The sequence below is a fragment of the Myotis myotis genome, unplaced genomic scaffold (assembly GCF_014108235.1).
Source record: "Myotis myotis isolate mMyoMyo1 unplaced genomic scaffold, mMyoMyo1.p scaffold_m19_p_3, whole genome shotgun sequence".
NCBI lineage: Eukaryota > Metazoa > Chordata > Mammalia > Chiroptera > Vespertilionidae > Myotis > Myotis myotis.
The window spans coordinates 210,793,515-210,803,810 of record NW_023416335.1 but is presented as its reverse complement, the minus strand read 5'-3'; the positions used below and the strand labels follow the sequence as shown (position 1 = coordinate 210,803,810).

At 65.7% G+C, this 10,296-nt stretch overlaps 1 protein-coding gene across 3 annotated transcripts; it reads right to left on the bottom strand.

Moving 5' to 3' along the window:
• Positions 1 to 1,143: 1,143 nt before the first annotated feature.
• Positions 1,144 to 10,207, bottom strand: TSPO (translocator protein). Of its 3 annotated transcripts, XM_036296483.1 has the most exons (5): positions 10,075 to 10,181; positions 8,696 to 8,738; positions 3,541 to 3,750; positions 2,013 to 2,151; positions 1,144 to 1,573 (listed from the first exon to the last, which is right to left on the bottom strand). In XM_036296483.1, the coding sequence occupies exons 3-5, from the start codon at positions 3,720 to 3,722 to the stop codon at positions 1,385 to 1,387; spliced, it is 510 nt and encodes a 169-aa protein (XP_036152376.1). In that variant the 5' UTR covers positions 3,723 to 3,750; positions 8,696 to 8,738; positions 10,075 to 10,181; the 3' UTR covers positions 1,144 to 1,384. The 3 variants fall into 3 exon arrangements, with proteins under 3 accessions (XP_036152376.1, XP_036152375.1, XP_036152377.1); XM_036296482.1 differs by lacking the exon at positions 8,696 to 8,738 and having other exon boundaries at positions 10,075 to 10,207; XM_036296484.1 differs by lacking the exons at positions 8,696 to 8,738; positions 10,075 to 10,181 and adding an exon at positions 4,078 to 4,235.
• Between the last annotated feature and the right edge of the window lie 89 nt (positions 10,208 to 10,296).

Below are 10,296 nucleotides of genomic sequence, written 5' to 3'. Positions count from 1 at the left end.
GGAAGGAGACAGCAGAAGCAGCGAAACTCAGGCTGCTGAGCCGCCCAGAGCTCTACCCAGGGAAGTGTCACCGGTTCTAATTAACTTATCTGACAACCACAACAACCCAGGCAGCAAAGCCAGCAGCCGACCACGGTCCCAGGAGGCCGCGCTGCCGAGCTCGGCCCAGGACTCGGACGTCCTTCCAGCAGGAGCCCCGGGTGCGAGGCCTCTGCCGCCTCCCTTACTCCAAACAGCTGCCTGGGAGGTCGTGGGCCTCCCGTGGGGAGCCAGGGGTGACACCTCCACAACTGGGCAGGCCTGGGCCAGCGAGGGGCTGCTGTCTGCTGGGCTGGGGACCGGCCTTTTCTGCCTCTGATGTTCCCCCAGTTAGGTGTTTGAGGGGCTGCCCTGGGTGGGGTGGGGCTGGCAGGAGTCTGGCACCCAGGGGCGGGTCAGCTGGCGTCCACAGCCTCATTCTGACCGAGGCCGACGGAGGGCCCTGCCTTGGCCCAGGCAGAGCCGGGCGCTGGCCCAGTCAGACTGTGGGCCACACCCTTCCAGAGGCTGAGCCCGGGCTCCTGGAGGCCTGGAGGGGGCAGGCCGGCCTGTCAGCTGAAGCCCAAGGCCCAGGCCTGGTCCCTACCAGCCAGGCAGCAGCACAGCCAGTGTGGGCTCCGGTCACACCAGGGCTGCTCGCCCTGGGCCACCGCGCCTCTTACAGGGTCCTGGGTGGCCCCCAGAGCGGGCAGGAGCTCTGAGCAGCCCCTCGGAGATGCCCCCAGAGCGTGCAGGAGCCCTGAGCAGCCCCTCGGAGATGCCCCCAGAGCGTGCAGGAGCCCTGAGCAGCCCCTCGGAGATGCCCCCAGAGCGTGCAGGAGCCCTGAGCAGCCCCTCGGAGATGCCCCCAGAGCGTGCAGGAGCCCTGAGCAGCCCCTCGGAGATGCCCCCAGAGCGGGCAGGAGCCCTGAGCAGCCCCTCGGAGATGCCCCCAGAGCGTGCAGGAGCCCTGAGCAGCCCCTCGGAGATGCCCCCAGAGCGTGCAGGAGCCCTGAGCAGCCCCTCGGAGATGCCCCCAGAGCGTGCAGGAGCCCTGAGCAGCCCCTCGGAGACGCGGCTCAGACACCCTGCAGGGGATGCACGTCCCACCAAGAAGAAGGCCAGTGCGGGTTAGAGACTTTATTTGGCTGTGACACTCCGTGCCCCGCGCCCGTGCCCCAGCCGGTGGCCCGAGCAGTGCAGAAAGTGCAGGACGGGACCCTGGGTGTGGGCTCAGCCTGGAGCCGCTCCGAAGCCAGTGGTGACCCTGGGCTGAGCCCCTGACAGACTCGCAGGTGTGGTGGCCACGAAGGTGAGAGGCCACCACCCCCCACGGGCAGCAGCCACAGTCCTCGGGGACGGCACCTCATTCCACCAGCCTCCGGCCGCCGCGCCGGCCTTGGTTGTCCCGCCAGACGCAGTAGTTGAGCACCGTCGCGAAGGCCAGCCAGGCCAGGTACGGGTAGAGCAGCCGAGCGGCCGGAGGGCTCACCCGGTGCCAGGCCACGGTGGTGGCTGCCGCCAACCCCCCCGTCAGCAGCAGGTCCACCAGGGCCTGTGGAGACACGGAGGACGGGGGCCTGAGGCTCAAGGTACCCACGAGGGTGCCTGTCCCAGCTGCCCACCCACTGAGCACTCCATTCCACCCTGCATGACCCGGCCAAGCCCCTCCCCAGCTCTCTGCCTCAGTTTCCCCATAATAAAATGGCAACAATTGCCTCTGCCTGACCCACACCGCGTGGGGGGTGCATGGTGCCAGGTGCACTGTGGGTTGTCCTACACGTTGGCCCCTAAACCGGAGCCAGCAGCCCGTCCGGCCCCTTTGCTGGAGGAAAAGCAGCCGTGGAGGCTCCACAAGAGGGCGCCGGCCCCTGAGCTGCTGACGGAACGCTGCTCCTGCCTTTGGGCCCTGGCCCCGTCTGGGTGTGATGCCCGTGTCCCTGAAGGAGGCCCACCCCTCCACGCCCATCTCCAGGGGCCAGGGAGGCACTTACCACACCCATCTGTCGGGAGCCAAAGAAGATGGGAGGCCATGCCCAGTTCAGGGTCAGCTGCCCCGCGTAGAGGCCCAGGGGCACCACAGCTTCCTCCGAGAAGCCCCCCAGCTCTCTCCAGACCAGGTAGGAGCCGTACCTGAAACAGAGGCCACCTGTCAGGGCAACGCCGGGGAAGAGGCCAGGAGCGCACTGACCTCCGGGAGGGCAGGTGATGGCGCAGGCCTGCCCTGCCGCTGACTGCTGTGTGGCCTCAGGGAAGTTGCCTGACCCCTCTGGGCCTTCATTTCTCACAGGTTAACACACCGGCAGTGCTTAGGGCAGTGCCTGGCACGTGGAGCACTCAGTAAGTATTTACAGTGGGGCCTTGACTTACGAGTGTCCTGACTAACGAGTTTTTTGAGATACCAGCTGTCTCAGCCGATTTTTGCATTGAGTTGACAGAGTAATTTGAGTTAACGAGCTCGGTCTCGGAACGAATTAAACTCCTAAGTCAAGGCCCCACTGTATCATTATTACCGTTATTGGGGCTGTGAAGAAGGAAGCCGGTGAGGCTCCCGGCCCCGCCAGGGCACTGCACAGAATACAGGGGCATCTGAGCTGGGCCTTACAGGATGAGTAGGAGTTTGTCCTTGTCAGTGCCTACAGGAGCCTCACGGGGCGGGGTTCCAGGAAAGAGACGGGGCCATGTTTGTGCCGTGTCAGGATCTGGATGGTGGAGGAAGGCCAAGGAGGACTCGGAGGCCTGGAGGCTAGAGCAAGCTGACGCAGAAGCGAGGCACCTGGGCCAGGACTGGAGAGAAGGGAGCGGGACGCAGGGAGCGCTGGGAGCCTGCCTGGGCTGGGGGGTGGGGGCCAGTGACAGCCAGGTTTCAGGGACTCTTACTCCCACCACAACTCTGGGGCACCCAGCCCAGCCCAGCCTCTGCTACCTGCCCCGAGGATAGCTAGGGTCTACAGCCCCACCCTGCCGGGGCTGGCACAGAACCCGCATGCAGGGAACATTCCAGAAGATGGGCAGGAAGCTGACGGCACCTTCTGAATGCAGTTCCCGCTGTGGCCACCAGGGGGGCGCCCCACACAGCACTTCCTTTCACCACAGCAATTCCCAGGGTCTAGGCCAGGGGCTCCCGCAGGGTCCCTCGCGCTCTAGCACCGAGCGGATGCTCAACAAACGGCAGCTACTGTTACTGCTGTTGTTATTGCTGCCATTGATCTCGGAAGCCTCCACGCTGCCCACGTCTGAACTTTGCCCACTGAGCCAGTCTCACCCTGGCGTTGTGAAAACAGCCAGGATGCCAGTGTGGGGTTGAGCCATCGGCCCGCCCCTCCCCAGAGGCCCCGCAGGGAAGGTTCGGTGGTGCAATCCACGGTCCGCCACTTTCTCCACCCTCCCCTGGCAGAGGAGGCCAGAAACGGCGCCGCTGCCCAAGGAGCACCGACAGTTACAGCCCCGCCCGACGCCTGGGCCCCTGGCAAGGGAAGAGGCCCCGCCCGCCCGCCAGCCCCGGGGGAATGGCCCCCTCACCCCATGGCCGAGTAGAGCGTGCCCCAGATGGGGCCCAGCGTCCAGCGGGGCGGGTGCCACGAGGGCTTCTGCAGGCTGGCATACCAGCGGAGGCCCTCTCCGCGGACGTGGTAGGAGCTCAGGAAGCCCCCCAGGCTGGGCGCCAGTGTGAAGCCCACGGCGGGCACCCAGGGCGGGGCCATCGCTGCTCCGGCTGCTGTTCTGGAAGCTCTGAAAGAGAAACCAGGGCCGGTGAGAGGCTGGGCCTCCCTGAGCATTTCCCAAGAACCTACTGTGCGCAGACCCGGGGTCACCAAAAGTCCTGGGGTGCATCTGGTACCAGCCCCTCATCACTCAGTCACTCGATTTTAGAAAAGATGGGAGGGGAGGCAAAGATGAGCGAGGCTGGGTGGGGGTGGGGGGCGGGAGGGGGAGGTTCACATTTCCACCCAAACTCCTCCTGCACCCAGAAGCTGCCTGACTGGGAGCCTCCCAGGTGCCCGTCCCACTGCCGCCCCCTCAGCTCCTGCCCCAGCTGCCAGCGTCCTGTGCTCTCACCTCAGCCTTGGCCTTGGGTCCCCAGACAGGTGAGCCCTCCGCTCTGCCACCTCAGTCAGGCCGGTTTGGGCCCTGCCACCAAGCAGGCTTCCCAGCCTTTCCTCCCCAGGCCGGGTGCCAGCCGGGGCGCTGGGAGGCCTGCGCCAGTCCACGCCCTGTGCTTTAGGTTCTAGCACTTCTCCTCCACTCCTTGGGCAGCTGGTAGCCGACAGGGCTTGGCTCATTCCTGGCTTCCCACGGACTCCCTGTGACCTCAGGCAAATCCCTTAAACTGTCTGGGCTGCCCTCAGTGTTTCCCTCTGTAAAATGGGACATCAACCTGGCCTACCTGGGCCCAGCCCGGTGTGGGGCTGTGCACACCCTACAGTCACCCTCCCTTCCGGTGCCAGAGAGGGGAGCAGCCTGCCTGGGGTCACCCAGCACTCTGGGGCCACGCCTGGCCGCGGTCAAAACCCGCTCCTGCCAGTGGTGAGTGGGAAGGGGGGGACTTAGCAAGAGTCAGGGCTGGGCAGGAGGGCAGGGCTCAGGGTGAGGACGCTCTGCCTGGGGCCGGGAAGCTGCCACCCCAGAGCCGGGGACCCAGGCATCGCTTCTCCGTTATGCTGGTGGCCACGCCCCTTGCCCAGCAGCACCAGGGTCTGCGCCGAGGACCCACTGGGTGCCCCGCGGCGTGCCGTGCTCCTGGCAGGCTGAGCTGCTCCCTGGGGCTGAGAGTCCAGAGAGACACTACGGGGCCGGGACCCAGGCTGGGCCTCTGGGGCCAGCTCTGCCGGGACCTGCTGCGGGCACCCTCAGCCCCTCAGCACCCCTGGCTCCGCGTCCGCTTCCCCATCACCAAAGGAGGGGCTGAGCCCCCCGACACACCGCAACCCCAGGTGGAGAATCTGGGGGCGTCTGTTTGCATGAGATAAGAAGCCACACGCTGGATTCAGTTCAGTAAACTTACATCCCAGCCTGCTGGGATGGGGGGCGGGCACAGCCTCGGAAAGGGCACCCTGACCCGGGGTCTGGGTAAGAAGGTGCTGGAAGGCAGCGAGCGCTTTCTCCACGGGACACAGGAGGGGGCCTGGGGGGCGGGCGCAGAGAAGGACGCATACCTCTGTGGTGGTGGGAGGGGAGCAGGTGCAGGGGGAGGCCCTGCGCAACCCGGAGGCCCGAATAAATATAAAACTGGATAATACAGACCATCCCAATTTTAACAGGAAATAGGTCATAGAAGCAGGCATCGTAAAGCGTGGAACAGACGCCCAACGATGCTGTCGTCACCCTAACACCACGGTTTTCCTGGGAACGCGGTGTGGCCGGCGGGCAGAGCCTGGGCCCGGGGGCCCGCACGGGCGGCTCCTGACATCGCCGTCGCTTTCCAAAATGTCTGTGGTGAGCATTCTCTTTTTTTCAAATTATCAGAGGAAGTTTACTTAGACAGTCACGGAGGGTAGGGGTGAGCCCGCGGGGCTGCGCCGGCTCAGGACCGCGTTAGAAGCCACGGGGCCCTCGGGGCTCAGGGGAGGCGAGGCGGGCGGGAGAGGGAGGTTGGGAGAGGGAAGGAGAGAGCGCTCACGAATATTCATTTCCCTGGAGGCACAGAGTGTCGGTTCACAGCGGGGCCCGGCTCTGCCCCCGGTGACCGGACTCCGCCCTCCCTGTCCAGTGGCCTGCGGCACGGCCAGCGGGGCGCCACCCTGGGCCCCTGAGGAGCCTCAGGCCGCCCCACTCCACGGGAGCGTTTCCGCATTGTTCAGGATGGCTCCTCACAGGCCTGCACACCGGCCTTGGGGACTGGCTTCCCTCATCAGCACGTGGTCAGGCCCCCACATGCAGCCTGCGTCCACACTCCGGGGTGTGGGGGGGGGATTCACCCCGACACCGCACCCAGCACGTGCCTAAGCGATCCCCACAGGCGGGGTGCCCGCCGGCCCGGGCCCAGAGCCCACCTCCCAAGCCCCCCATCAGGGCTGGCTTCCCTGCGGCCGAAGCCACAGAGCAGGGTGAGAGCCCGCGGGCTGTTTGTGATCCGCGGGGCCGAGGGGGTCAGAGGCTCAGAGGGTCGCAAACGGAGCCCAGATGCCCCGCGTGGAGGGGCCAGGCAGGGCGTTGGAGGCTGCCCGGCTCCTGAGTCACCCCTGGGGGCCCGCACGCTGAGTCATGCTGGCCAGGCGGGCCTGAGATCCGCTCTGGGAGGGGCGCCAGGGGGCGCCAGGAAGCCCGTGGCCGGGAAGGGGAGAAAGGCTCAGACTCGGGCAGAGGGGCAAAGCCACCCCCGTCATTTCTACCTCTGGCTGGTGGGGGGTGGGGCTGGTGGAGGGGGTGGGGCTGGTGGAGGGGTGGGGTTACTGGCGGGGGTGGGGCTACGGGAGGGGGTGGGGCTACGGGAGGGGGTGGGGCTACGTGAGGGGGTGGGGCTACTGGAGGGGGGGGGCTACTGGAGGGGGGCTGGTGGAGGTGTGGGGCTGGTGGAGGGGCACTGTGGGTCAGGCTGGAGTCATCCCCTGGCTTATTCTTCTCGAACCCTGAGCCACACAGCCCTCTTGGCCTCCATGTGGACTCATGACTACTCCCACGGTCCAGAAGGGGAAACTGAGGCACAGGGCATCCCAGAACTGTCTGGGTCTGTGTAACTCTGAGGCCAACAACTCCACCCCCACCCCCTGAGCTGGGACTGCTGGCCTGAGCTCTGGGCCACACGTCCACTCACAACGCCGTGTCGCCTCCCCTCTCAGCCTCCTTCCCATCCTGACCTGGCACATCGGCCTGTGTCACCCGCCTCCCTCCTCGACTCCTCCGCCCACTGACCAGGCCAAGGGCCTCCCTCCCATCGCCCTAAGGCCCCTGTCCCAGCCCCTCGTAGGGGCAGCAGTTACAGGATCTGAACCCGCCCTGTCCCCGGACGGGGACCCAGGCCCTCCTAGCCTGTGACCTCACTCCTGGCCCTGGGGCCTCACCTCCCGGCCTCTGAGTCCCCGTCTGCTAAGTGGGCTGAGCCAGTGGGTCCCTGGGGCTCCTCCGTCCCCGTGGACCCTCTAGAGGTGACGCTCCCTACAGACGGTGGCAAAGCTGCACCAAGCAGCACAAAGGGTTTTGCCCTTTCTCTGACCCCTCCCTCCCAGCTTACCCAGCCTCCGGCCTCTCTCCCTGGAAGCCACCATGGTCCCAGGGACTTGGTGTGTGTATGTGTGTGTGTGTGTGTGTGTGTGTGTGTGTGTGTGTGTGTGTGAAGGACTCACAGCTAATCCTCATTATAACCTCTGCAAAGCTTTTCCACCATGAAAGTGTCTGACATACCAGACAACAGGTCTGGGAGGACCCACAGCTGCTGGAAACCGGGAGGACTGGGCTTGGGTAAGGCTGGGGTAGGACTGGGGTTGGGTTGGGGTAGAACTGGGGTAAGGCTGGGGTAGGACTGGGGTCGGGCTGTGGTAGAACTAGGTTAAGGCTGGGGTAGGACTGGGGTAGGACTGGGTAGAACTGGGGTTGGGCTGGGGTAGGACTGGGGTTGGGCTGGGGTAGGACTGGGGTAAGGTTGGGGTAGGACTGGGGTAAGGCTGGGGTAGGACTGGGGTTGGGCTGGGGTAGGACTGGGGTAACGCTGGGGTAGGACTGGGGTAACGCTGGGGTAGGACTGGGGTAACGCTGGGGTAGGACTGGGGTAAGGGTGGGGTAGGACTGGGGTAAGGCTGGGGTAGGACTGGGGTCGGGCTGGGGTTGTGCTGGGTCAGGCTGGGTGACAAGAAGAAACTTGCTTTATGGAGCATGACTACTGTTTAAACACAGAGCGCATCCAGGCATTGCTGGCACAATCAAAAAGAAGTAAAAGAAAATACAAACTTTAAAAACCAAGATTCAAAACTAAAATGATGGAAAGGCGAAAGTGTCCACAGCAACAAGCAGGCTCCCTCCCTGTGAGCCTCCCCCACCCTGGGCCACCACACCCCCTGGTTGGAAGCCCAGCTCCACGGCCATCACCCTGGGCCAAAGGTCCCTGCTCAGCCTCAGTTCCCCCGGGGCCAGGGTTCCCTGCAGCTCCCTCTGGGGATGGGGCAGCCATCTGAGGCGGAGGAGAGGCCCCCGCCTCCCTGCCTCCTGGAGGCCCGCTCCGCTCCCGCCCCAGCTCCCGGCTTCTGCACACAGTGGACAAGCTCCACTCCCTCGGAGACGCCCAGGGAGGAGCTGACGCCTGTCTCCTGCCCTGCGGGCCCCACCGGCCCCACAGAGACACAGGGCCCTCAGCCCACATCCTGGCGGCTGCTTCTGGCTCGCAGCGGCTGCTTCTGGCTCGCAGCCGCCTCTGCCACCCCCTCCCTGCCCCTGGCCCCCGGGACCGGCCTGGAGAGCCCAGCCCCGCCTCCTGCAGCCCACCCTTGGCACGCGGCTGGCGCCAGGCATCTGCCCCAGGCACCCTCATGCCTCGGCAGGGCGGGAGCGGCTGGCCGCCCAGAGCAGCCCAGGGCGCCTGCCGGGCCACCCCAGCAACCAGCAGTGTTCCCCGCCGGCCTCAGTTTCCCTCTCTGGCAGGCGTGCCTAGGGGGCAGGTAGGTCACCAGGCCCATGTCCAGGCGACTGCGCCCCTGAGCACGGGCGTGGGGGCTCGGGACGGGTTCTAAGCCGGTTGGGGTCTTACCTGGCTTTGGGCAAAACCTCCCGGTCTGGCCTGGGTTCCTGCCCTAGGAACGGTGTTCAAGTGGATTGGGGCACCGTCCCCTGCCCGGCTGGCGGCTGGCTCATCGCAGGAGTGGGCGGAAGAGGGGGTGTCCGCCCCTCCCGCCCCCGCCCCCCCCCCCCCCCGCCTCCCACGGGACATGCCGCGGGCGGGCGAAAGGGGACGGGGCGGGGCGACGCGACACACACACACACACACACACTCACACACACACACACTCACACACACACTCACACACACACACACTCACACACACACGCACACACACACTCACACACTCACACACACACTCACTCACACACACACGCACACACGCACACACACACACACGCACGCACACTCACACACACACTCACACACACACTCACTCACACACACGCACACACGCGCACACACACGCACGCACACTCACACACACTCACACACACGCACGCACACTCACACACACACGCACACACACACTCACACACACGCACACACGCACACGCACACTCACACACACACTCACACACACGCACACACGCACACGCACACTCACACACACACTCACACACACGCACACACGCACACACGCACGCACACACACACACACACACTCACACACACGCACACACACACGCACGCACACTCACACACGCACACACTCACTCACGCACACACACACTCACACACACGCACACACGCACACACGCACACTCACACACACACTCACACACACGCACACACGCACACACGCACGCACACTCACACACACACACACACTCACACACACGCACACACGCACACACGCACACGCACACTCACACTCACACACACACTCACACACACACGCACACACGCACACACACACGCACGCACACTCACACACGCACACACTCACTCACGCACACACGCACACACACACACGCACGCACACTCACACACTCACACACACACACACTCACACACTCACACACACACACTCACACACACGCACGCACACTCACACACACACACTCACACACACGCACGCACACTCACACACACACACACACACACGCACGCACACACACACTCACACACTCACACACACGCACACACGCACGCACGCACACTCACACACTCACACACACGCACACACGCACACACGCACACTCACACACTCACAGGCACATCTCGTCTCCCCATCTCCCAGCCGCCGCCCGCCCCAGCCCCTAGTGCAGCCCCGCGGCCGTCCCTCCGGTTTCCGCCCCGGCCTCAGTTTCCCCCTCGGGCCAAACGCCGGCGGGTGGGCGCCGACGGGGATCGCGCCCTCGCGGGGCCCCCTGGCTCGGGTTCCGGGGCGCCCCGTCCCCACTCACCGGCGACGAGGAGGACTTGCTCCGGGAAGGGTGCTGCGCAGCGGGAAGTGGCCGCCGAGGTCCGGGCCCGCCCGCCCGGGGCAGAGAGGCTCCGCCCGGCTTGGCGGGGAGCCCGGCCGCGCCCTCTGGCTCGCCCGCGGGACGGGGCGGGGCGGGGCGGGGCGGGGCGGGGAGCTCCCTCCCCCCAGTGGCGGTGCCAGCGAGACGCGCTCTGCCTCACCG

What these genes read in the sequence shown, in the direction of transcription:
- TSPO (XM_036296482.1), bottom strand. Translation starts at nt 3,722, where the DNA reads ATGGCCCCGCCCTGGGTGCCCGCCGTGGGCTTCACACTGGCGCCCAGC. An exon ending in ACGCTCTACTCGGCCATGGG is followed by an intron (nt 2,152 to 3,540) that starts GTGAGGGGGCCA and finishes CCTCTGTTTCAG; the next exon opens with GTACGGCTCCTACCTGGTCT. An exon ending in GCTCCCGACAGATGGGTGTG is followed by an intron (nt 1,574 to 2,012) that starts GTAAGTGCCTCC and finishes GTGTCTCCACAG; the next exon opens with GCCCTGGTGGACCTGCTGCT.